The sequence below is a fragment of the Strix aluco genome, chromosome 9, assembly GCF_031877795.1.
Source record: "Strix aluco isolate bStrAlu1 chromosome 9, bStrAlu1.hap1, whole genome shotgun sequence".
Classification (NCBI taxonomy): domain Eukaryota; kingdom Metazoa; phylum Chordata; class Aves; order Strigiformes; family Strigidae; genus Strix; species Strix aluco.
The window spans coordinates 14473604-14501339 of NC_133939.1; the positions used below are offsets into that span (position 1 = coordinate 14473604).

The 27736-nt window shown below is 41.3% G+C and overlaps 1 protein-coding gene across 2 annotated transcripts in view; it reads right to left on the bottom strand.

Moving 5' to 3' along the window:
- The window catches only part of PAQR9 (progestin and adipoQ receptor family member 9), a 30548-nt gene extending 2812 nt beyond the window's left edge, over window positions 1-27736 (bottom strand). Inside the window, exons 1-3 of one of the 2 annotated variants that reach the window (XR_012624292.1) lie at window positions 26203-27736; window positions 3755-3900; window positions 704-779 (exon numbers count right to left, since the gene is read on the bottom strand). Coding sequence is in view for 1 of the 2 variants with exons in the window: in XM_074833828.1 (XP_074689929.1) it covers window positions 26462-27694 (1233 nt within the window). In the remaining variant the exon portion in view is untranslated. Of the gene's footprint in view, window positions 1-703; window positions 780-3754; window positions 3901-19851 lie in introns of those variants that run through there. The other variant, XM_074833828.1, reaches the window with a different exon arrangement.

Consider the following 27736-nt stretch of genomic DNA (forward strand, 5'->3'; position numbering starts at 1 on the left):
TGAAATGACAGAAGTGGGAAATAAGAAAGCTAAAAAGGAGACATTTACTTACTCTGTGACCAACAGGATGCTGGTTAGCAGCCAAAAGTTTAACCACTACCACTAGGTATGCTGGTTTTAGTCATAAAGGTAACGTAATGTTAATAAAAATTGCTAGATATAGAAGTCAATGTATATGACAGAGAGTTGTGTAATCTTCACACCACAGACACATGCATTCTCTGCTGCTCCTCTCTTATTGTCAACATTTTTGAAGTCTAGGGAAGACCCACTATTTAAAAACAAGTATTTCAGGCCTTATATTCACTGAAGAGCTGGCCTGCATGCAAAACCACCAAAAAAGGCTGCTAGTTCCCATGGATTACATGTTCAAGGACTCTTTTACATGTGGTTGCTGCAGACTTTTAACCTCTTCCAAAGGTAGTTTTAAACTTAATGTGATAACGGGTTCTGCATTAGCACCCAAGAATATCTACAGATCTATGCAGAAAAGAGACAACTCAGGCCTGATGAGCATATCGAGGCAGGAGACAGGCTGCTGGGAAAGCCCCCACACCCGTACACAGCATGTGCAGCCAGGCTCCTGCACTTTTGCTGTATCAGGAACAACAGCAGCATCACTCCCTGGCATTGGCTATCCAGGAACACACCCTAAATTACAGACTACAAACAAGGCACTCAATTGAAATTAAACTGTATTTACCAAAAGTAGATGATGTTGCTAGAGAGAATTCACCCATGAACTGAACCAGAGATGGCTGGCTGGTTTCCATCAATGGCTGCAGAAGGAACAGAAAAGTAAAAGGGCTTCTTAAAAGTAGTTACCCATAAATAAAGGTGTCAGCATTGATATTAATCTTAAACTAAATTAATATCTGTTAGGAACATAAAAATGGAAGTGACCTTTCTTCTTCACCCAGCCCAGTCCCCTACTGTTGCAGGGAACTAAACCAAATAAACCCTTTCATAAATTGATGATACTTAATTTCTGAAGTCAGGAGGCTGCTTGATCAGCATCTGTTAGAATTCCTGTTTTTGCGGGATAAAACCCTGAAATGCAGAGTTAGGAATTGTATGTAGGAAATGGATAGAAATTAAGCTATAGAAATTTTAAGCTCAAAACCAAAAGATGGCAGATTTAGTTTCTCATGCAATCTTAATTATGTTGCCTTGTGTATGTATTCTTTGCATAAATGATGCATAGGTTATGTGACAAAAATAGCATGGATTTGCATAAGCAAAGAGTCTGTATTAATGTGCACAAAAAATGTCTAACTTTTGACAGTTGACTTTGCAACACAATTAACTTTCTTTCCTAATGAAGTTTCTTTTTGAAGGTAGAACAAAAGCTGTTTTCTGTTACATGTGTCCCTGAGCCATCTACAGGCTTGGAGTGATGAATATTTCGTGATAAACTAACATTTAAACTACAGAGCTAGCGCCATAGTAATTATAAAAAATGTTTGCTGTCCTAGTGTGACATTGCCTCCTGTAGTGGTCTGGCAGAAATGCTCAGCCTGAGTGATCCCTCTTCCCCCATCGGCTGCTGCTAGCTCTCCTGGGCTAAGCTAGTGATGCTTCTCCCTATCAGTCATTGAAGAAAGATATTTTCTACACAAAGCTAACGAGAGACAAATTTCCTAATGAATGTCTGGCAAGTGTGACCTTGTCTGCCTGAAAATGAGACAGCTGCTGAAGTGGAAAGGGGAAACCTCTACCTGAAACGTAACCCTGTGCAACAGTCTGTCACTGAGATGTTCTCTGAAAAGACTGTGTAGTTGATGGTGCAAATCGAGTGCAGGTGGTCCTGCTCTTCCACCTGTCCCTCCGTGCATCCCTGACGTCTTTCCTGTGACAAATTTAATACTGATGTTGCTGTGCAGCAGCCCAGAATGGCCTGCTGATGTGACTGAAAATGAACCCCCTCCTTAAAAGCTTAGTTTCTCAATCTTTATGCTCCAGCTTTCAGGCTTTTCACCAAATCTTCTCTTCCTCTGTGGAGAGTCATCTGTACAAAATCCCGTGTACCATGACAAAAAGATGTAAAACCTCTTAGTGTTCTCTTAGTGTTTCTGCACAGGTCCTGTTAGGCTGACACTGTGAAATTATTTAAATTTATGTAAATGCTATCAACAACAGCCGCAGGGATGAGGCATCTACCGCCTCTCTGGGCAACATGTTCCAGTGTGTCACTACCCTTGTCATAAAAAATTTCTTCCTTATATCTAGTCTGAATCTACCCTCTTCTAGTTTAAAACCATTTCTCCTTGTCCTATCACAACAGTCCCTATTAAATTGTGGGTCCCCATCTTTCTTGTAAGTCCCCTTTAAGTATTAAAAGGCCACAATAAGGTGCTCCTGGAGCCTTTTCTTCTCCAGACCGAACAACCCCAACTCTCTCAATGTGGTCTTAAGTGCCAAAACCTTGATATTTTCACTTCCAAAGAACTTTGATATTTCCTGGAATTGCACGTCGTCCCTTTTCAGAATAACACTGGACATATCCCTGTTTTCTTGATAATCCTAGCACCTAAAATGACTCTTACAAACTGATGTACCCACCCAGTTCCTAGGATTCCCAAATTTGCTTTGGTCTGTAAGCCAAAGATTTGTCCATGTTATGCCTTTAATTGAATCCTCTACTTTATAGAAATAAAAAAACCCACACAAGAGTTGTCCCTGGAAAACTTGCAGAGCCTCCACCCTTCCCCAGGCTGGAATTCCCACTCTTCTCTCCTTCTGTATGTCAAGCTTCTCTCTCAGTTCATTTATCAAATGACAATGTGGTTTCTGGCTTTATATAAAAAATGTCTCTGATGAGTCACAGACCTCCCCCTCCCTTGCTTTCTTTTGATAGTGAGATACCAAGTGCAAATGCACTATTGACAGTATTCCCACACCTTCTTAGGAGTTTAGGAACTTCTTAGAAACTTACATTCCTGAATTAACATTTTTTTGTCTCTTTGCTGGCTTTCCTTCAAGTAATAAGGTGTTTAATACAGTTGCAAATCTTCATAATTCATATTATCATTTAGCAGAGAGACCAGATGTGATGCATTAATCATAAAAGTGGTACAGTTTTTCAGTATGGCTTTTCTAAATCACCTTCTGGTCCTTCCATTTGTCAGTTTGGTAATTCTGCCATCAGTTTCTACTTGCCTCTTCATAGGAATACAAGCTGGTATGCAATTCTTTTTTTTTTTTTTCTTTTAATGTTTTACCCCCTATCGTTCAAAGTCAATTGCTTATTTGCCAGCATAAGAAAATACTAAGGAGAATGGTGCTGATTTATCATTAGTTGAATTGTTTTTCATGATAATATAAAAATGATAAATTTGAACAGCTACTGTTAAATTGCAAATATTCCTGTAACCAAAGAGATCTAATAATTATTAACCAGAGTGCCTGCTATCAAGGAGGATGATTGAAACATTCATAATACTGTCAACAGATACACCATATAGTACAAGCCTCCTAAAGGATTGTTTCAATATTTCCAATGAAGCATCCCAGCGTCCATTAACCAAAAGCGTGCAGTTACAATGGCCATATGACACAGCAGGTGGATAAATTGCTAGAGCACTGATCTAAGATTCTAAGAGAATGCTTCTAAGCAAGACCTTCTCCCTAATAGTGCATTTTAAACACATCGGTCTGAGGAAAATATTCAGTACATAAAAGGAACAGAACATAAAACACGTAGTAGAAGGCCATAAAATTAAATAGGCAGAATCCCTGAATTGCCTGCAGGTACCTGTGACTCAGGCAGTCCCACGGCCGAATCTTGCAGCAGCAGACAGAGAGGAGCAAGGCACTTCAGTCTCTGTAGGACAGCTTCCAAGCCCCGGCACGGGGCAGGGCATCATCAAGTGTCGGTAAATGCTATTCTTATCTAGAGAGCTGTAAGAGCAAAGACAGATCAGCTACCCAGTCAGACATTATCCTAAGCTCGGTGTAATCTAAATCAGCAAGTATTCAAGTAGATAATATTATGAAAGAAAATTCCAAAGCAGGTTCCCTTTTCTCTGGCAGATGTGGGAAAGAAACATGAGACCATTAATTATACTTGTGCTTGGGGAAGGAAATACGACAGGAATTAGAAAATTAGCTCATCAAAATGGAAAAAATAGACTTTCTGTTTCTGGATACAAAATAGAATTACTTTCATGAGGGATATATAAAAAAACCCCACATCCTTGGATCCATTGTCCTCATATAAAGACAAGACTAGCTCATGTCTGTATATGAAAAAATTTCTGGAGACTTAGAGCAGAGTCTGGTTTATAGATTGAGAAATGAAAAGAGCTGATATTCTGAACAATCTACAGCACAATAGCATCCTCTCCCCTCCAAAAGCACCACCACCAGAGACTTTTAAGATCAGCTCTGACCTGAATGAAGAAAGTGAGTGAGAGTGTGGAGACATTGCTGTGTTGCATGACACACTGGGTGGTGCTAACAAACTGGTGATGGTCACAGCCATCTTACCTTCCAGTTGGCTGCAACTGACACTGGAGGCATAAGGTAAACACACATGTGAATCCACTCAGAAGTTATGACTGTGCAATGAGAGACTTTGTCAGGTACTGTACAAGCAGAAGCAGAGAAAGGAAAGTTGGAAAAGGCATCAAGTGTGCTCCAAAGAAGTCTCTTTCAGGCTTATGAGTGTGTTGTTGGAAAGAATGCTGTCAAAAAGAAAACTAGAACCATGAGCAAAAAGCTGGCTATTTTTTTGTGTGCTCTAATTCTCTTGTGTTCAAGGAAAATAAAGTTTTACATCCTCTATAAATAAGTAGGTTTGTATTAAGGCACCCAGCTTCAGTTTCTTTTTTTTTTTTTTCCTATCTTCTGAATGCTGTAGTTGAAAAATAGAGATATTTTTAAAGAGCATTAAATGTGTTAAGCTGTCATACTGCTATTGCACAGGTGATACCTGGAACCAGCATCTCATAGTGCAGTTTCACATATTATAATTAGTTTACTGTTACTGGCAACACAGATTGGAAATCAGAACTAAGTCCTGTGAGAAACTATTTCATGCCAATACTCTCATTGCTTTTCCTGAATTTCCCTCTACAACTCTTACTTATAATGCTATACATAAAAAGGAGAACAGTTTGATCTAATTTATTTACTGAAAATGTTCTTAGGAAGAAAAGTGTTGTGAACAATTTTAGTTCAGCCAACTAAAATACTGCTTTCCTACTTTTACTGATAAGTAAATTCATTATCTGCTTCCAAAATACCATAAACTGCATGGGAAGGGGACAATGAGGAACAAACTCTTCACAAAATGTGCAAATGATATGCTAGCCTGTGCAGCAAGAGATGGGAGAATACAAGAAAATTAGTCAGATGTAATCATTCTTGCACTTGTTTTCTTGACTTGAATATGAGGCCCTTACTTAAGTGAGCAGCTCGACAGCTACATCTGAATGATAAAATGGGGAAGTCTATATCTGAAGGACTTCCTTCCTCAAAGATGAAAATCCAGAACAGGGAAAATACCTTTTCTTCAACAGTCAGATTAGATCAAGTCAAGAGAGCTGAAGTACTTGGGAGGGAACATCTTGATACAGCCATTCTCTGCCAAGTACAACATCATATTAATGATACAAAAAGACTTGCTGGATCCCTCTTGTTGTTTATGCTATGCCCTCTGTTGTCTTTATTCAGTCTTTCGAGTGTAGAGTCCTTGGCAAGAAGGAGGGTGTTGCACCACTGGTGTAAATTAGGACTGTTCTTGTGCAACAATAAATTGTACCAGGGCTTGGCAGTTCTGAGTAGGAGAATTACAGTCAGTCCCTATGGCCTTCTTCCCATCAGAGTACAGGGGTCATGGAATGCAAAATTGGGGCCAGATTATTTCACTGGTGGCTGGAACTCAGCTATCTGCCATGTGCATTACAATGGTACGTTTACTTTTTCTAAATGCTGAATTACTGCCCTGGGAGATGCATACATGCGTTCCGGGCCAGAATTTGGAGTTTAGCCTAATATTATGTTTTTTAAACACATCTGGGATCTATTATGTTGCTGGGTAATGATTTTCTCAGAATCATCATTACTTAATATGTAAAGAAATGTCATTGTCAGTATCAGTCTCAGCATGGTATTGCAGAGCAACATGTCTGAACACAGGTAAGTGCTTCTTGCTATGGGCAAAATACTATAGGTCATTAAAATGCTAAAGTATTAAGGCCAAAAGTTATAAAAAATGGATGGAGCCTATGTGGAAATTTGAGGAGCCAAGTCCAGAGACCTCCAGAAAGTAGCAGTTTTGCTTACAAAATGTATCACAAAAGTAACCTAAACACTGGAAAAGCATTAGAGAAACAGCATTATAGGCTGAAATTAGGTATATACTTGGTATAAAAATGCTTCAGTGTTTTAAGTGTTATATGGAAACAACTGCATGAAACTTCTATGCAGTTCTAACTCAGCAACAGTCCTTGAGTACTTTAGGAAGAAAAAGTGCAGGGCCAGAATGAAGCAGCAGTTTATCCTTTTTGTATTCCAGGAGTTATTTGGTTTAATAACAAATAACTAGGCTTTTCAAAAGCCTCAGACTATTTTGGTTTTAACAGTCTCTGAGGAAATTTCCCATATCCACCAAAGAAAATAAAGGCCAGACTGAGTCAGTAATATTGTCATTTAATTTCAGTGCTCCTAAACTATACTTAACTTCAGTCTGGAGGTGGACAGTTGAGCACAGGCAACTGTTTTGAAAGAGTCTTTATGTTTAAATGCTTCAACTCACTTTTTGAAAGGGTACTTTGAGAGGAGAAAAGTCATTCCAGATTCTAAGACTGATCTTTGGGCTCATTCTTGAGATTACAGTCAAGTTTCTTTTTAATCTTTGTGAGAAAGGAACCAAGAATGCCTGCCTCTACCACACAACGTTTTCTGGTGAATGTATAGCATCTTTGAATAACGAACCAGAGAATTTGCAAGGATTGGTAAGTATTTATTTAAATTTCTATTGTCACCTGTTCTACAGTTGGAGATATGTACTGCTGTAACTCCTTCCACTTTACAAAAATTATGCCTTGCTTTCAGTGTGTATGAAAGACTAATCAGGCTCTTATGCTCCTGTTTTATGTATGCTATCATTCTTTAAGAGGTGCACTACTTTGCCTGAGGTATGCTGAGCCCACATTCCTTCATATTTCCAGATGTACTTCAGTGCACTGATAATAATTATTCTGTACAATGTCAAATAGTAAGGAATTCTTTGCTGTACATAGGTACAGATGCAGATATGTGATGCTAGGTACGTAGATTCTTGAAAGGGAATGAGAGGAACAGTTTTATACGGAGCTTGCGTTTTAAGTGCAACCAATAGATCATGATTACTATATGGTCTATCCAGCACAATATCTCTGTATTCAGCTTTCCAGCTAAGCTGTCAAAGCTTTTGGTTCTTAGATTCTTAAACTCTGCTGACGCTTCTCTCTGCCTTGACACCACCCTAAATACATCTAGTACGTTTGCTGGCCTGTCTCTTGGTTATCACCCTCTCATGGTAGAAGCTTTTACTCAGATCAAAGTGTGCTTCTATGGATTCCTTAATAATTTTCTGGTATTATTAACCCCAGAGTCTCTTCTTAAGTACCATTATTCAATTATCTGCTTTAAATGTAGGTGAAATTCAAATACATCTAATTTAACTAAGTGGATTCTAAGATCAGTGTATCTTCTGAAGCACTACTATGTCTCTGACATGCCCTGGATTGTTAATTTATGAATTTATAGCTGTAGTATCACTTCTATACTTTCTGTAATGTAGAAGAAGACTCCAGCATACATTCCCAGCCAAGCTCTAATGCAAGACTTACACCCAAAAGGTTATAGCTATAGAAAAATGATCAGAGGTCTGATCAAAACACAAAGTTTTTTGAACAGGACTATTGATCATACCGCATCCTCATTGTGTTCAAAGTTTACTTTGACAATTTTACTCCATTTCAGAATTCTTCAGATACTTTGTATTAATATGAAAATCAGGGGTTAAATCTGCTATTCAAATTTGGATAGTTTAGTAGTCCATTCCACTCATAATCCCAGTTTGTCTGTTTTGGTTTAGTTTGGTATTTGAATTACCCTCAAAATATTAATCTATTTGCTAAACCATGGGCCATATTAAAGTCACACATATCCCTAGCAGGAATGAAGTCCGTCTAAACACCATTAAAATGTGAATGCAAGCTTAATAGTTATTAGAAGCACAGGTGTACAAAATACAACTGAAAATAGAAAACCTGTATTTTTTGTTAAAACCGAATTGTTAAATTTTGTAAAAAACCCCAAAACAAAACCAAACAACACCAACCAATGAACTCAAACATTTGATTCTGAGATAAAACAGTCTCTTTTTTGGACTTTTCATATCCAGCCTTTAAGTCCAGAAAAGAGAATTATAGAGCTGTCAAAGCAAACAGACCTTAACTATGTTTCTGATGGTTGGCTGTCAGTTAGATAACAGCTTACTGAATTGTTGCAAGAAAGAGTTACTGTTGAAAATAATTCCTATAAACCCCTCAGTATTCATGGGAATAGATGGAATTAGATATTATGATCACTACCTAAAACAGCAAGAGGGCATCAGAGTAACCTTGTTTTTGCATATTTCTTCAGTAGATGAATTGAATGTTTTCCAGTTGATGGAAATGAAGTTTTTCCAGGCTGTGAATTCCCAAGTTACCCTGTCTTTCACAGAAGCCCTTTACTCTATGACAACAGGTACAATTCAGAGTTTTTAAAGCAGAAAGTAAAGATTACCTACCTGAACTCTGATTAGACTAAGATAGAAGGCATAGAATTTGAGGAGCCCATACTAGTAAACAAGATATTATTTTGAAAGATTTCTAAGTTAGTCTGGGCTAATAATTGACTGACTACTTGGACAGGAAAGAAAATCTAAGTACCCAGGAGCTGAATATGATTTTTTCATATTTCTAAATGAAATTAAGTCCCCAAACTCAGTTTCATTTGGTACAAACTATTCCATTTAATGCTAAAAATGTATTTTTATGTGCTTGTCAAAATAATGACATAAATTGTTGTATAAATGCCACCGAGAAAGAGATCATATTAGTGTTCCCAAAGAAGTCTGTGCATGCTTTATAAAATCTAATTCTCCTCTCCTCTCCTCTCCTCTCCTCTCCTCTCCTCTCCTCTCCTCTCCTCTCCTCTCCTCTCCTCTCCTCTCCTCTCCTCTCCTCTCCTCTCCTCTCCTCTCCTCTCCTCTCCTCTCCTCTCCTCTCCTCTCCTCTCCTCTCCTCTCCTCTCCTCTCCTCTCCTCTCCTCTCCTCTCCTCTCCTCATCCAGATTAGGTTTCTGCCTTGCAGCAGTGACCTGACCCTTTGACTGGAACAGTCCCACTTTGTAAAATATACTTAAATATTCATGGAGCCAGCTGGTGAGAGAAAAAACAATGCTCTAGTTTGGTGGTTCAGTAACCCTCCTGGGGAGGGTGGGGGTGTTAGGCCCAGTCCCAGTGAATGTGTAACTATTTATACAAAGTAGAACAGTGTCAACAGGAGAAGTGACAAGTCCTGTCCCCCCAAAAATTTCCTTGCAGGAATGAAGAACGCTAAAGAAACAATAATGCATTCGACAGAAATCTGCCAGGTATAGTTAACAACAGTTTAAACAAACTCTTAAAATAATTTACAGATTATTCCTGAAATAGCTAAGCTTTTGAGTGAATAAATGTTCTTCCACATCTCTGAGACAGGCCTTGTTCCTCATATTAAGTGAACAGACCTTTCATCCTCCAAAGCAAAACAGCTCCTAAAATAGAAATAATTCAGAGCATATTTTAAGATCTTAACGTTTCATAACATCATACCTCTATCCTTGCTCCTATTGACATCAATGGAAGGAAAAACAGTATTTATATGTCCCATAAGCATATCTGTCTCTTGGAGAATGCTGCTTTATAATGATTTGTGTCTGGCAGAAATAAAGAACTCTTGAGACCTGCCTGCCAGTTGAATAGTCACGGCTGTATGGAGCTTGGGCAGTAATATTTTTTTCAGTGTGATTACTGAAGACATCAAGCAAGGCAAGCTTCTTAGGCACAGATGAGTTTTCATTGGACCAACTAAAAAGACACACATTTCAGGCAACAAATTCTTATTCAGGGCTAAGACACAAAGAGCAAGCTTTAAGCTAAGTGCAGGCTGAGGAGAACTGGTCTCACTTTATCTCAGTTTGTGAAGTAGACAATGTGACACACTTTTCTAACATTTTCTTACAGTTCATATGAGTTAGCAATAGAGAACTCACAAAAAGCATAGATAGTTTTAGCGCATTGCTGTGATTTTCTTTTTCCTTATGCACATTTTGCTAAAGTCTGAACCTTAGAGAGGAATTTTGCATGTAGACACTTAACTGTTAACTGGCACAAAGAGGGAGTCTTTCTGATGATAGACGTGTATAATGTGACCCCTAAGCCAAAATTCTCCTGATGGCTAACATAAACAGAAGTAGATACACAATGGGATAAAGAAGAGGAAAACAATGAAATCTGGACCAAAATACGAATATGCCAAGCAACACTTAATAGGAAGTTGTTGTGCTGATAAGATTTGCACTGTAAGAAGGTAGGTCCCTGTGACACCTCTTCCGCCACTGCATGTGTGAAACCTGGTCCTAGAACAACACATGACCTTTAAAAAAAAATATTTTCAGATAAAATATTTTCAAAGAAAATTTTGAAGGGAAGCTGCTATAAAAGCAGTGAAGACTCTGTCTTGAAACTCAGAGATGGAAGGGACAGAACAGATTTCTGCATCTATATGTCTTATGTAAAAACTATAAAAGTATGAGCAGCTGTCAGCAAGATGTAAGAATCCACCAAGTGATACTGTGATGAATACTCAAAAGTTAAGGAGTTAAATATTACATAGGCTCTGGCAGATGGAAGGAGAATGACTGAGCAGCAAGAACAGCATTGAACCTGATATATGTAGCTGATATAACAGGTGAGGAAGTAAAAATTGGTGCAGAATCTGTATTAAGATTTAGAGAAAAGGAGATGTGATAATATATCAACTGCATTGTGGAAATATATCAACCAGGAAAACCAGCTTGGAGATACAGCAATATCTGGATTCTGAGATAAAGATGAGCAAATCTTAGATTATTACAACAAATTAAAAAGTGCTAATACTTCTAAAGCCATAGCAAGGAAATGCAAAATTACTGAATCTGGTGGCGTCTTTCTTGTGCGGGGCAGGTCAGCATCTCAGGCCTTTTTTTCTAGAAAGAAATCACAGATTCTGTCAAAAAGAGACTGAGGCAATTGCAGTGGTCATAAAAGTAGATGCTAACACATTTTTCCAACACCACTTTCCTATTGAAATTCAGTGTGAAACTGGCACACAACTCTAACTGGTGTCTTTCCAAAATGCTCCAGTGCCTCTCCATTACCTTACTAAATTCCTAGAGGTAGGGGTACACAATTTACCCTATATGACAGAGAAGAAATGGAGGCACAACTGTATACGTATATTCTGAACATAGTGTATTTTACTTTTGCAGTATGAAATGTGGAAAAAGCTAATTGCAGACATTACAATATGTACAGAAGCACAGCGAGCAAGTGTAGTGGATGCATGTATTTTTGGGGGAAGCAGCATTTCTCTGTTCCTCTTGTGGCTCTGCTGTGTGCACTACAGCACCTTCCACGAAACCCGGACCAGACCAGGAAACAGACTTGGGCCAAGGGGATGAGAGCACCTGGCCTTGGGAAATGAGCATAGTGAGCCACTGCTTAGCTGAGGTTAAGGCATCCTTCAGCTGGCTGTCACTGGCCAAGTGCTCACAGGAAACAAACTCCTCTCCTGGCTGAGGTCGCTGATGTGCAGGTGATGCAGATGTAAAACTCTCTGCAGTCCTGCAGGTTTGGTTTGTAACTGCTTGTCTTTGGGTTTCTGATCTCGATTTTCAACTATGACTTCCTGACTCTGTTCAGCTTTGCTCCTGACTGTGGGCTGTGGCTGCAGGATGCTGGGCTTAACCTGTCTCACTGCCTCATCTTGCTCTCCTGGTGGTGGAGGATATAAGGCTGGGACGGTGAGACTGCACAGAAGAAAGCATGAGGCTGGGATATTTTGAGAGCTGTGGCTGTGCAGCTGCAGGATTTGGGGGGATGAAGATTTTGCATATAGCTCGGAGATCCATGAAGCCTGGCACCTCTGCATCATTTTTTTTCCTCCCATAAGTCTGTACATGAATTCTGTGTAGGCTTAAGATAACTATTCAAATGAGCATTGGTGAGAACATTGCACCGTAATGCCAGCTGGACCACAGAATTAGTCAGGAATATTACCCGCAGTAGTCATAGCTGAGCAACAGCTTAAAACTATTTTATTTTATTTTGTTAACATCTAGTCACAAAGCAACTGATACTTCTGAGACTTGATTTCTGCATGAAAGTAATTGAAGAGAATGTGGGAATTTTCAAGAAAATTCTTTGAGTTAAGGGATAATGTGGGGAGAGTTACATTTCCCCATTACATTTCTATTTCTTTCATTATGTTCCCATCATAAAATAAAAAGCTTTGAATGCAGAATTATAAGTGAGGTCTGAAATTTGAGACTTAGCATCAGCATACCCTGTAGATGGTTGTCCTTCCTACTTATAAAGGGCCTTATGAAAACCCCAGAGTTCAGTGTATGCTGTGGTAATTTGTGTAAGAAGAATTGTAAATATTTCACTGAAGCTCACCCTGCTAAATCTTCCAGAAGAGTGTTGTAGATGAGAAAACTCCCCAACATGTAAAACCTTTCTGTTCTTACCATGTCACTAGAAAGAGTCACTGTTTACTGCATTAGCTATAATCTAATGAGATGCTTCCTGTGGCAGATCCAGGGCTGGAATAGATGGACAGATTATGGTAGTTCTATTATTAGAAGCCTGTTATGTTTGACATTGAGCAGAAAAGATGGGGCTCATACTGCAGAACATTTCTCACACTCTTAGTTGAGAGTAAATCCCTACAGTTGTTACTGGAAAATATGGTCAGACCTCCTGATTCTCATTGATCAGACTTGCAAGTCAATCGGTCATGTTGAGATACACAAAATCTGTTGACAAAGAAATGATGACTGATACCCAAAGAACAAAGTCTGATGAGAAAAGACAATAAATCTTGCTATTACCAAAGCAAATTCTTCAGAGTCTAGAATTTCACTTTCAAGGATATATTGTATGTAGATACGCTCTATGTAGACTTAGTTTATATAATGTGTCTGAAACATCCAGAAAAGCTTTACCTATAGACTGTGTGAGGAAATATGTACATTTGGTTTTCAATGGTATGTCAGAATAAATTGATTATTATGTTATGACTGGATTCAGCTGAATGTACAGGCATGATTGCATGTTGCTGCATTTTGACCATACCTCAGGTGGGCTGTACTGTAGTGCTAATACAACCAATGATATAAGACAGGAGGAGAAGACTATCGAAATGCCACAGGTAGTTAGGTAGTCACTTGTATGTCCTATCTGCGTGACAGCAGTATGTGTAGCTACACAATGTTGGCAAGACTTGGGCAGGGCATTGGTATGGCACTGACCCAAGGAGAAGCGCCACATATACAGCACGGACAGTCTTGGTCTCTGCTCCACCTTGGTTTTTCTTGGAGAACTTCTACCCATGTTTGAGGCAGTTGTCAGAGCTTGGATTGCCCTGAAGGAGTCAGAACCAAAGAAATATGTCTTTAGGCTTCAAATTTGTAAAGAGTAGGTAATGACCTAGTGAAGTTGGGTTAGAACATGTGAAGAAATAAACGGCTGGCGAAAACATTTTTGAAAGGAAGAAAATAGCATAGTAAAGAAATTTGGAAACACTTTGATGAGATGCTAGATCTGCATCCCTGCAGTGAGGCTGCTGACTTGCATGGCTGTGCCAGCACAAGATGCAGGCATCATTGGGCAGCTCGCACAGGAGCTGGTACTGTAAAACGCTTTCCCATATGCTGGTGTTAAATGAGAAAGGAGTGGACCAAGCTTGCTCACATCCCAGCTTCGACAAGGGCTGTGGAGATCATCTGATGGCCTCAGGGCAGCTCTGGCTTGTGCCTGTGCCCAGAACAGGCTTACTCGAAGGATGAATAGTGGACAGGAAAGCACGGCTGTCTCAGAGGTGCTGAGTGATCTTTGGCTGCAGGTTGGGAGTGAAGTGTCACTGGCCAAAATGAATTGGAGCTTCCCAGGAGAGCTCAAAGGTCATAGCAAGCCAAGAGCTAGTATCTGTGTCTATCACTGAACAGGAGGGATGAGTGTCAGCTCTGCTTTACAAACAGCATAGCAAGTCCAACAGCTCCTGCTCAAGTGGGAAACTATGAGCAGGGGACAATATGTATACTCTGCAGTGGAAGGAGGGATAAAAAGCTAGTTAAGTAGCAAGCAGGGATTGAATCATAGCACTGTTATAATCCTTTAATTGACATTTCAAAGTTAGAGCCAAAAAGAGGACTGCAGTGTTTCAGACAGTCTTTTTAATGCTTTAGGTGTTGAAAACTGTAGCATGAAATATATGTGCATTTTTTGACATTACCTGGGAATATGGTAGGCAGGCTGTACTAACATGGACCAGCCTGAAAACCGAGTGGCAGAATAAAAAGCCATTCACATCCTGTAGGCGACAGGTTGCCTGTGGCATGGTAGACATGGCATCATGCCAGCCAAGTGGGTGCCTAATGCTAACTCGGGCTTTAGCCGAGTCAGTCCCACTCTCTTGCTCTGAATTCGTCCTGAGAAATCCTCGCAGAAGGTTGTGGGCCAGGCTGGAGCTATTTCTGAACTGATGACTTTCAAATGCTCAGCCTTGCAGCCTTCCAGGTACTGGAGGATGAAATCCTGCACAAAGGGACACTTTCAGAAATTTTTTTGACCTATCACCTGTTTTGTTTCTTTGCTTGTTTAGCACATATTAGTTTTAAACTGATATGTAAGTCTAATAGGTATGTTAATCTGTATCTGCTGTGGCATGTATGTGACGAGGGAAACAGAACAAATGAATTTATTTTAGTCAGTATGTTTAAATAAAAAGTCAACATGGCAAGATGCATACTCTTGCTCTGACTGACTCACTCTTGGTTTAAGTTCCAGGCATGCCTAAGAGGGCAGCGTCATCCCCTCCAAAACAGTTTTTCTTTTCATACAGGATTATATCAGCAAACAGCTGCCTCTAAGGCATTATTTTTGCCAGACTATCAGGCTCTCTGTGCCAGCTTCTCCCTTAAAGTGTTATATGGATGGAGGATCCCTTCCAAATAAGTCCTGGGGGCAGTAGAGGTGCCCAGTGGTGGAGGGGAGCCACCAAGGGCAGTGCTTTCACCAGCTGTGCAGCATCCAGGGAAAACAGGGTGGTGAGTGGAGGCGCCTGGTGAGTACTCCTTTGCTCCCCTCTGTGCGCTGCAGATGAGAAACACAGCGGCCAGCTACCATGGAAAAAATGTGTTCTGGCTGGAGCCATGCAGCTTGCCAGCGGCCTTGCTGGAGGGCCATCCCTGCACCCCGGGAGCGGTCAGCGCGCTCCTCCTGGCGGCTCTGCTGCTGAGCCTCCGGCCTCGCTGCCAGGCCAGCCCTGACACCGTGCCAGCCAGCTTCCAAAAATCACTGAAGCCAGTTTGTGTTAAAATAGATACTGTGCTGCACTACACTTCATTTGATCTTCACACACACTACACACACACTACTCTGCTCCTCTTCAGGTTTGTGCATTGACCGGGGCAAATAAAAAAAATTTGAATTAGCTGACATTTTTCAATATATGTGCATAATTTATTTTGTTTTTGTTTTTTTTTTTTTTCATTTCAGGCTGGTGAAATATGAGGATTCAATCAAACTCTGAGATTTCAGAGCACTGATGACTGAGTTTGAAAATTGAGGCTTGTTTTCTTAAAACTGAGTAAGACCAAAGCTTGTCTAGGAAACTCCTGCTGGTTGCCCTCAGTGTCCTCCACAGGTCTGCTGGGCACAGGCTAATGTTGCAAAACTTTCTTCTGAACAGCAGGTCTGAATCTCTTTATTCAGAGGTTCACTTGGCACAGCAGGCAGGCAAAGCTGTAATTGCCTGGTTCTCAGGCTGCTTTGACTCATCTGTGTGGGGGCAATCCCGGTGCGATCATCAGGGGCTCTGTGCCACATATGGACTAGTGCAGTGTAGAGGAGATGTGCTGCGCCACTCTGCATTCCTGTTGCATCCTCTGTGCCAGTACTGGAGTGATGTGATTAGGGAATAAGTAGGGTCAGAGAGATTTACCAGCCAGAATTATTCTCCAGCCTGTTTATGCCTTCCAGGCAAAATGCAAAGAGAAGAGAATTGAGTCTGGTGCTTGTTTGTGCATTTAGCTCATGAATCACTCGTGAAGGGAACCTCACTACCTCTAATCTATTATAGTACACATGGGAAGTTTTCACCTTAGAGACTTCATTTACCAGCCTGTTTGTTGCAGATTGTTTCATTCATGAGATATTGGGTGACTGAAATGGCTTTTAGAACAAAAAGTGCTTAATATTGAGTAATAAACTGGAAGTCACTCATGTCTGGGACATAATCTGGCAGTTCTGCCCTGACACTGAAACTAGAAATCATGATACTTCCAGAGCCTGAAAATCATAAATATTTGTTAGCTATATGTGCATGTTTGGCTAATGAATAACATTCCTTAGGGTTATTTAAAAGCATCAACAAACTGCATTTGATACTGCTAGGTGAACATCCAGTACTTTCCACAGAGGAATTGCACTCTGAGCCACAACTGCTGTAAAAGTGAGATGGCCAGATTCACTGTGGGTCTTCAGTAACTCTGCTTGGAGAAAATCACTGTGACTTTCAGAAAAGAAAGCAGTGATTACTACACTTGGTAATATTTGTAAGTTCACCAGTTCATTTGCTTTGTGCAAATCTATGTAGCAAGTCTGCCAGCAAAGTCAAAATCAACAGATCTTTTCAATGAGATTAATTTTATCATTTTTTTCCTTTAATAGGGAAGACTTCTAAAATGTCTTGTTGGTAACAGCTGGAAACCTCAACCAAAGTACGTAGGGCACTACCAACCTTTTTAATGGAGGTATGTACTATTTTCCATTCATTATATCCTTTGGATTACTGCTCATCTCAGTAGAACCAGATCCTAACACACATGGGCTGTATACTCCCTCTGAGGTGTTACAGCTGCCGAGTGCTGAGTTAGCCATGACTTTATGTGATCTTAATTATACAACCTGCATATTGCATTTGAGCAGGTTTTCCACTCTTGTATACCCTCAATTACCTATGTTTCACTGAAATCAGTTAAGTCAAAGTTGTTTTTTACTGTCTAAAGTACATCTGAACTTTAAAAGAAAGGATATGGCATGCTTCTGTTGGAGTGGAATACTTATAGTTTGGAGGGACATGCTCTGTCGCTGGGGACAAAGGTATTCTGCACAGAATATTTGGCTTCTGTGTTTAATCTTTGAGTCTATATAATACAGAAATAAACATTCTTTTTAACCAAGTTGGCTAATGAATGTATTTTGTAGTGCTCAGTGAGTCTGATTACTGTTCCACACTGGTTTACTCCAAGCTATGAATTTCTACCAGACTACAAGAAACAATGTTTTGTTATTGTAATTGCTACAGTTGGAAAATGTGCAGTTTTATTTCATGACTAGACTAAGTTGATGCATTTCTAGCTTTTACATATGTATTTTGCTCTTTGTTTCATATTAAAATCTATCAGACAATGGTATGAAAGGAGAATATTTTAATGGACTAAGGCAGAGGCGGGAATGTGAGTCTTGGGTGTCTGAGGGTAGGACACTGCCTTTGGGCTGAATGGCAGAATTTGCTGTGCCAGACTCTTGCTGGCAGCATTTCCCTGGCACTGTCTGCTCATTAGGGCTCTGCTTCTATAGCACACTTAAACACGAGGAAAAGTTCACCCCATGAATGAACAAAGATAAACGTATATTCATAATAAAGTTAAGTATGTGCTTACAAGCTTCACTAAATTTGGATAGTGAGAGAGAATGCCTGTGTGTGCAAAGGTATCAGAGAAGCTGTCCTAGGGACCTGTTCACCTTTCATTCATTATTTATATTATTTCTGAGTACTTCAGATATTTCTGCTTGTTATCCACCCCACTGACATTTCATAGTTGTCTTTCCAAGTGCTGCTAAAAAGAAAAGCTGAGATTTTGGGACACTACTGTGTGCCAGTGATTGAATTCCATAGCCCCAGGACTGCAGATGCAGACAGCCCAGCATATAAAGAGGGAAAAATCAATGTTTTTCTTCTTTTACAAGCAGCATTGCCCAGCTCCTCGGAACAACAGAGGAGAGTGACAGAGAATAGATGTTTCCTAGCAAACAGAGGATGATAGATGAGAAGTATGCTTAACATCAAAAATGGAGGAAAACTGTTTTTTCATATTTCATCAGTCAGGAGGGACACAAAAGGATTACATCTTGGGGACAGGAGAGACTCAAATTAGAGAACTCTATAAAATTGTTTACTCTCCAAAAAGACTGTGTGATATTGTTGTTGTCATTCTTCTGTAAAGCATGTATCATATACCCAAAGGCTGTGCTCCCTGGCAAGAGAAATATTTCCAGCTCCCCACTAACAAATAGAAGTGTACTGCTACTCTTGATAAGAAATCTGCCTTGTAATAGAGGGTTTTCTGATGCAGAAGAGTGCATCTGTAGTGTCTGCCCCAGAGGCTCTCATTACTGAAACCAAGATTGAGCCTTAGCATTAATACTGATTTGCTTTTCATTTTTACCAGCTTTTTAATTTTTAATGAGTTTCATCTCCACTCACAGATCCTACTAACCATACATTATCCTACAATGAGAGAATAAAATCTGAAGGTTAAAGCTGCTATCAGATGTCCCTTTGTTCCTCCACAAATACACTGTCCTGACTTTTAGGGCCATTTGTCAGAGAAGTGATGTCATGGTAAGAAAATGTAGATTGCCTTCAGATTTCCAATTGGTTATTATCAGAACTATGGAGCCAACTCAGCTGAAGGCTGGTACTGACCTCAATAAATTACCTGTCCTAGCAGTGACTTTTGTTGCTTTCCATTCTGTTCAGTTTTTGCCATCCTCATTGCCTCCATCAGTTTTGTGAGGTTTTTCCTCCAGCATGTTCACGTCCAGCAGTGAGATCCAGAGCCTTCTGATAACATTATGAAAGGCCTTAAATGTTAACAGTAGGATGCAGTCTTTTGAAGCATTTGTTTATTTGTAGGATGTAGGCTTTTGAAGCATCTGTTTGTGAGGTGACAATGGATGTTTTTGCTGGGCTCATCAAATACTTGAAGTCATTGCCATATTTCAAATAGGATGTACAAACTCTGCAAACAAGAGCTCTCAAGAATTTTAGAACTTTTGAAGGAATTCTACAAACCTCAACTAGAAGATCCTACAGTTTTCCATTGTGTTCAGCTTTTTCACAGTATCGGGGGGTGCCTGCAATTATGCTGGGATACATTATGTCCTGCTGAATTTTGAGACAGAAGGCTTAAAGCAGATACTTTATGTAATTGCAGTTCACTGAGTGCTTTTTTGTGCCTGACTTGGACTGAAAACAATATCCTGCCACTTGGAACATTCCTAGACTGTCAAATGGGAGACTTTATTTGATGCCAAATAGACCTCTTCATTTTGCAGTCAATATTTTGCTGTGATTCTTGACGTAGCTGTTGCTACCAATTTCATGATTTTCCAGTGAGCACTGTAGGCTGAACACTGATCCCCTTATACATATTAATGAATTTTAATATAACAGGGATGCCTATCATTTGGCTAAACCAGGACAATACTGGACAACTAAAAAAGGCAATTATGCTGTTTTATTGCTTTAAAATACAAAAGGCAATCAAGTGGCAACAATACTTTTGCTGTGGTATAGTGTTTTCAGAAATATAAACACCACTATACAAGAATTGGAAGTTCCTGGACTTACACTAACATCTGTATTTGAAGATAACTACATTCAACACACTTCTGATCCTGCAGGTGTCACAGTAATTTATATTAAGCAATGAAAAAACTTTATAAATGCATTTCTGCAAAAATGTACTCAGAATCACCTTTATTCATAGATCACACCTTTTTTTTTTTGCTAAAAATGCATAGTCATTACATACACAGTAGTCAGCATCCAAAAGTGTACAAAGAGTAAATTTTCAAACCCTCCCAACAGAACCAAACAAAATTCACACTTTTTGTTCATTGCATGCACAGACCCTTAAATGTGATACCTCTTACTAAAGCGTGCTTGAATCTCTAGCAGACAGAATTGACTTGCTATAAACTGTTTCTCCATACTATTAAACCCCAGCTACAACCACAAATCCTAAGGCGTTCACATGAAATAGAGAAGCCCTACTTCAGAATCCTCCATGTTCTGAGTATGACTCAGGAAGCAATTGCCCTGAAAGCAGAAGTCTGCTGGTGATGTTTCTGTACAGGGATCTTTGAGCAAAAGCTTGCTTCCTTTGTCTTGGTCATTAATTTATTACTGAATTCAGCGGAATGAAGCAGCATCTGTCTAAGCAAGTTGTGAAAATAATTTGACTTTATTTCACACCCAATTCCTAGACACTAAACATTTTTAATGGAGGTCTGTGTCTTTCAGTGCATGTCATGCTTCCTCAGCATCTTGCATCTCACCTAAGGAGAAGAGGGTAAAGTCTTAGCTGTAACTTGGGTGTTGGTTGTGTAGCCCTAACTTACAGGTGACTAATAGAAGCTAGAAATATACTTGGATAGGGTGAATTTCTAACGGTAGAGGCTTTGACTTAATGAACCACTCAAACCCTTTGATGTCTTTCTTGTGTTTTTTTTGTCTCCACTACTGCTGCCAGTTAGAAAAGCTCTTAAAAACATTGTCCTCTACTCAGTGGTGCTGTTTATATCAGTCCTTCCAGGAGAAGGGCAGAGTCTATTAGCAGGATCATTAGTCAGGGCTCCACGGCAAAGGAAGTGTACACATATGTGATAAGAAGATCCAAGTTCAGTTTTTGCTCAAGAATAGGATTGGCTCCATGTTGTTGGTTTTGGGGAACGGGAGGGGAAAAGACAAAGTTGTTTGTCTGATCAATATGATGTTATGTTCCCAAATGAATGATTACACATGTTTATTTAAAAGCTCCATTTATTTAAGGTCTCTGATAAGAAGTAGCTTGAAGTAGGTTGAAATTCCCAATGGCAATTGAGACATAATCATAGTCTTACACATCTCACTGATGGGAGATCTTGCTCCATGTTTCATGGTAACTGGAATACAATCCATGGCTGAATGAACAGGGCCTCATGTCAGCATTACAATGCCCCTCGCTACAAGTCACCAGTGAGAATTTCTGAAGAGTACTTAACTCATGTATGTTTTCTCTTTACTCCTGACCCTTAAGCATTCAGTCAGCCTATTTACTACTGCTCAATCTTGACTGCCCCCGGCTGAAGCCAGTGGAAAATTTGCCATCAGCTCCAAAGGACACAGGATGTGAACCTCCTAGGGGTATGGCAACGACGAGGGTTTGTCCCAAGATTTCATGATCTAGAAACCTTCACATTCCTCTCCCTATGAGATGAGGAGCTATGGAAAAATATAACATTCTCTCTGCCGGAGTTCAGTAATATTTCTTCTTAGCACCTAGGAGGGTCTTTGCATTTTTAAGTGCTTTACAAACATTAGCTAGTCTTCAGAGCAACCCTGCGAGGTAGGTAAGGTATATTCTCCCCATCTTACAGATGTGGAAACTGAGACACAGAGGGTCAAATTCAACCCTGGTACAATTCCAGTGTTTTACATGAATTAAATTCATTCAAAATGAACACAGTTTAAACAACTTGCCCTAGATTACAGAACAGGTAGTGGCAAAGCAGGGACGAGAACCCAGGAGTGCCTGACTCCTCAGCTTGTTACTGGCCACTTGGTCATTTTTACTCTCATAGGCAATGAAAAACAGTATAATCTGGGCATTTACTACAGGTATGATTTGCTTCTGTAAGGCATGTGGATGGTAATCAACTGAGTTAAGTGCAATAATACTTTATGAATGTGCTGCCTCAGAGAGTTTACTTAAGTAAAACTTTCATACTGTCATTTTCTGCAGGTGCACTGTTGATAAAAACCCAGCAGAGTAGCTGGATTCAGCAAATAAATAATAGCACAACACTTGGACAACTAAGCGAAACTATCATATTAGCAAAAACCAATGTGTTCCTACTTTTAAATGCTAGATTTCTACAAGTGCAGCATGCAGATGAAACCTTTTCCTTTGTTTCCAGACTGCAGACTCCAGTCTTGTTAACGAAGCAGCTCAGAGCTACACAGATATCCTGGATAGTGACATTCAAATGAATACACTGCAGAAGAAGAAATAGTGTATCGCCACATAATACAGGATAATTACTACAGACCAGGTATATCAGTCTTACACAAAGATAAGCTTGAAGCTTGCAGGTTACTCGGAAGTGCCCAGAAGCTAAGCTTACTGAATATATGCCAATGTGTAGACTCCATTTCTAGGCACATGCTGATTGCAAGGCGGGGGGGGTGTCTGTGCCACCAACACTCTGGGAACTGGCCCCATCAACAGGCAGTCCACACTGGCACAGGTCTGTCAGTCTGAAGGTCAGCGTTGGCCAAAGATTGAAAGACACATAGGCATTTTCAGGCCATCCCCTTCTGCTCCAGTCCTCACCTTGTCCCCCATTCTCAAACAGATTCTGCCACAAAAGGCCTGAAAAGCCTTTTTTGGTTTTAAAGATGAGCTATGGAGTCCACTGTGTAGACCTTATAGCAGGTACCCGGGCAATAAAATCATTATGACAGGTACTTATGCAAAAAAGTTTATTTTCTAGGATGTCCTTATGCATCTGCAGGCTAGACCTCCTGTCTGAGCTCTCAATATGCTTATGAATGTTCAGCCCTGTGTGCTTTCACACCAAAAAGACATCCCGCTCCCTTACAAGCCACACAAATGCTGACATTCACATCTATACGAGCAAAATCAAACACTATAATTATAGATATCTTGTTCCACTTTTAACCTCTTTAACTCAGTTTTGTTCTGTCCATATTTACGAAGACTGGCTATCGGACATGGCAAATGGAGCAATTATCTACATACATGTCCTTCACTGAATAAACATGACACTCAGGTAGCATTTCCCTAGATATTCTCCACACTTATTGTAACTTTTTAATTAGTAGCCACATTTTAAACAAACAAACAGACATACATTAATTAGAACTCTTAAAATCTAATCACATCTCCCTATACCCATTCACTCCTGATTCATACAGCCTGCTTACAGTGGCTCAGAGAGCAGTACTTGCAACCAGCATTTACAAGTAATTCCACTAAGTACTCAGGCCCATGCATGTGCCTCAACATTTTGCCAATAGAAACTTTTAAATGAAGCAATATTCTTAATATCAGAGCCAGGTACCAAATCTGCAGCATGACTGGGGATCACAGGCAACTTTTATAACAGCAGTAAGATTCCAGTAAAATTGCAGTTGGTTGCAATCCAACCTTTACTGTTATCTGTCGTTGAGATATATATAGACGACCCAGTGTGGCCTAACTGCAAATATCAAATGTATTTTTACAAGTTAGCAACAGCCTTTTTTGACATTGCCTCTTGAGATGTCCTCTACATCGTGACTGACAACCACAAATATAATTCATTATACTGTATGCTTTAAAAGCCTTTTTCTACATTTGGCTTTTACTGTTGCTTGTTTCTGAGCTGTCTTCTACTGCTGAGATTTGCTGTCCCCGGCCTTTTTGATTTCTTTCTCAGTTTTTAATTGCTGGTTGGACATGCTAGTGGCAGCTCTCAGGCAAACCCTTTCTACATAATTAATTTTGAAACTCGGATGAGTCATTAGGCTCTAACTACTATGCCTCTATTATTTTACCTTGAATACTGCACATCTCAAGTATTTTGGACTCTTTCTGCAGTTGTGGAAATTCATAGGATGACAATGTTGCAGATTTTGATCTATTTGTTTTCTCTTGTGAGTTTCCAGGGGTTTTTCACAATATAAAACACATTTCAAAGCATAACAGTGTTGTGAACCAGCCTCCTCTCCCAGTGGTGCAGATAATTTTCTGCTTTATTGGCAGCTGAATAAAGCAATGCCATATTTATGACAAAAGTTAATGAAAATATGTAAAATTAAAAGTACTTCATGTAGTTTTCATTTTCTTTTAATGCAGATTGGCAAATGAATACTGAACAGAGACAGCCACACAGGGCCATGCTGTTTTTTATGGCCCATCAGTGATAACTCAGGAGGCCACGGTTTGGAAACTGCTGTTTCAGAAAATTCTAGCCAATCTCTTTAAGAGACCACATGTGACCCTACCACAAATTATATACTAGCGGATTTGTGGCTGGCAAAGAATACATATTTTTGTTAGGCCATTCTCATCATTCACTGAGAATCTAAAAGATCCAAACCATTATAGTTAAAATGGGTTGAGATAAAAGATAAAATTAAGTGGGTGTAATTTTCTCTTAGCTTATGTACTTTCATAGGGAAATTGTCACAAAGCTGACATTGGTACAGGACAGATATTGGTTTCTGTGACGATTCTGACCCGCATTAAGGACTTGACCTCATAATACCTAGCTATAGTCCTTCCTGTATTCCTGTTATGAACAAAGGGGGCTTTGTTTTGCAGAAGACTATGGGACGGGACTCAAAACATTTTCTTGGGGTTCAGATGCCATGTCCATGAAAATGGGAAAGCCCCAAGCAGCAATGTATTTCCACAATAGGGGCAAAGAGGCTGAGTTAAAGAACCACTACACTATCGTGCAGTACGACACCAGCGTTTCCTAAGGAAGTATCACCCTTCTTTTTGAAAATGGGATATACAAGCAGTTTCTCAACTGAACTTCAAGTTGTAATCCCCCTATGTAATATTATTGCATATTTGTTACTTGTTCTGTCGGACAAAATCAAAATGCATCTGTCTAAGACCTGCATGTAGTTTACAAAAATGTTTCTTTATATAGAAAGTAAGTTCAATCTTTAGTTAGCCGTTTGTTGTGTGAGAATGATAATACCTGGGTTGCTGTGAAAAGATACTGCTTTGGAAAATATCTCATAATTCTTGGCTTTGAACTCCCCCAAAGCTTCTGAAAGAGGACTTCAGAATACCCAGCTGCAGCCACAACTAGCCAAAATAGGAAAAGGTGGGGAATGGTGAGAAAGTGCCAGTATCCAGTACTTGTAGAGTCAGATTTTAGGTCCTGAACTCAGATTCAGCAGTATTCTTCAACTAAGGATGGTAAATCTGACAGAGTGCTCTCATTAAAAAGCAGAAGAAACCAGTTCCATGTAATTCTTTAAAAGATCCAGAATGAGATCTCATGCACCAGTTACTCTCTTTACATCCACAGAACTCCCACCGAGGTTGGCAGGGGCTTATAGAAAGTCTGGCATCTGACTTTGACTCTAAAGGGCTGATTTGGGGGTGATTTACCAGGGAAGATAAAGGGGCCCCTTAGCAACCCCCTTAACACAACAGATGTTCCTAATGTGCTGGGGAAGAGCCATGCCATTATGCAGAGCCCTTCTTCTCCCCCCACCCCCGCTCCAAACTAGTTTGACCCCTTTCTGGTTCAGTTATTTTACATATCCCTCTATTTTATTTTAGTATCCAAGTGGCTACACCAACCACTTACTGCCTGTCTAATTAAAGTCTCTCCATCAACTGGTAATCCTGTAATAATTCACAGCTGTTTTTCCTCTCTCTGTTAAATCTATTGTTCCCCGGCTGAAAAGGCAGCAAGACCTTAAAAACTCTAGATAGCTATCGATTTGTTTGCATTTAAAATCCAGTATGTGGCTGCAAAGGCCTGTTACAGTATCACAGAGGAAGATAAATGTCAGTGCATAATCTGCTAGGAAATTTCACACAGGAGTTGATTAAAAGTCTATGAGTAATCATTGCACAAGTGTCTTCAGGTGTATATATATATACACATATATATGTAGCTAATAAATATATAGCTAGATATATAAATATATATGCATATACAGAGCTAGTTTGAACCTAATTGTTATGAAATTAGTAAGTGGCATTCACAGTTCATGCATTCTTCCTAGTAGCAGAGCTAAATTATTTCAGCTTATACTCTAAGCAGCAACATACCAGTAAGCGTTTGCTTGCTTCCCCTGGTAACCTAGTAGTTTAAAGAGCACGAGCAGTTCCGCCAAGGTCGTTTTCTCTGGCAACCCTCTGCAAAAGGGACCTGGCTCTTCCACAGGTGTGTTTCCCCCAGGTTTCACAGCATCTTCAGGACGCGGTGGGGCCGGTCTGAGGGTCACCAGTCTGAAGGCCGTCAGCCCGAGGGTCTCCAGCCCAAGGGTCCCTGCTATGGTGGTCGCTGTCCCAAGGGTCGCCGGCCCAGCTAGTCCTGCTTGCAGAGGTCTGCGACGTTGAGGAACCTCCTGACGACCACAGCCAGGCAGAGCGTCAGGAGCAGCATATACCCCACAGTGCCCAGGTAGGTGGGGGCGGCCAGCGGTGCCTTGAGGAACTCGGCCAGGCCGTCCTCCACGTAGTGCACCTGGTCGTAGATGCTGAGGAAGGTGAAGATGTGGAAAAGCTGGTGGCTGTGTCCCACGATGTCAAAGAGCCCCGGCTGGATCCGCTCGGGGATTTTGCTGACGTTGAAGAAGGCGGCCACCAGCAGCCAGCAGTAGCGCCGGTAGAAGTAGACGAAGAGCGTGGGGTTGCGGGTGTGGAGGTCGAAGAGGAGGCTCTCCAGCATGATGGGGCAGGCCATGCTCAGCGGCATGGCGAAGACGAAGGTGCGCACGGCGAAGGGGTAGGCGCAGCAGGCAGCGCGGCTGCGGCAGCAGGCGGCCGTGCAGCCCACGGCCAGCGCCAGGGCCACGGGCAGCACCAGGGCGCGGTAGGCCGCGATGGGCAGGCTGCAGTCCAGCTGCCAGCCCAGCCGCTGCTGCACGTAGTGGCTCATGGCGCTGGCGTCCAGCAGGCTCAGCCCTGGCAGCAGGTAGTAGGAGTAGGCCACGGTGCTAGCGAAGCCATAGTAGCTGATGGAGGCGTAGTCCAGGTAGAAGAAGGCGGCGCGGAGGCGCGGGGAGAGGCAGCTGAAGAGGTGGGCAGTGCAGCTCATGGCGAAGGTGAGCAGCACCCCCGAGGCGTAGCACCAGAGGGGCAGCAGGGCCGGGTGGTGGAAGGGCACGTCCCCGGCGCCCCGCAGCAGCAGCAGCCGCCCGAAGCGGCTGAGGAAGAGCAGCAGCGGGATGAAGTGGGTCCAGAAGTTGAGGGTCTCGTTGGTGGGCTGCAGCACCGAGGCCAGGCACTCCTGCGCCGAGCAGTGCAGCCGCCGGTAGCCCGAGAGGATGAAGCACTCCACGAAGTCCTCGGGCACCTCGTCCCACCGCAGCAGGGCGGCAGGGCGAGGAGGCGGCGCCGCCTCCTCCTTGTCTCCCTCGCCTGCCGGCATGCTGCTGCCCCCGCCGGCCCCGGGCCCCGCCGCCCCCGGCCCACCGCCCGCCGCCCGCCGCCGCCTGGGCGAGGTAGAGCCGCTGCTCCCGCAGCCGCCGGCGGAGGAGCCGCGGTGGCTCTGCGCTGCTTCTCCTCCCCCGCCGCCGCCCCCGGCAGCATCACTCATTGCAGCAGGGGCAGTGGCGGCACCGCCGCAGCTCCTCCCGCC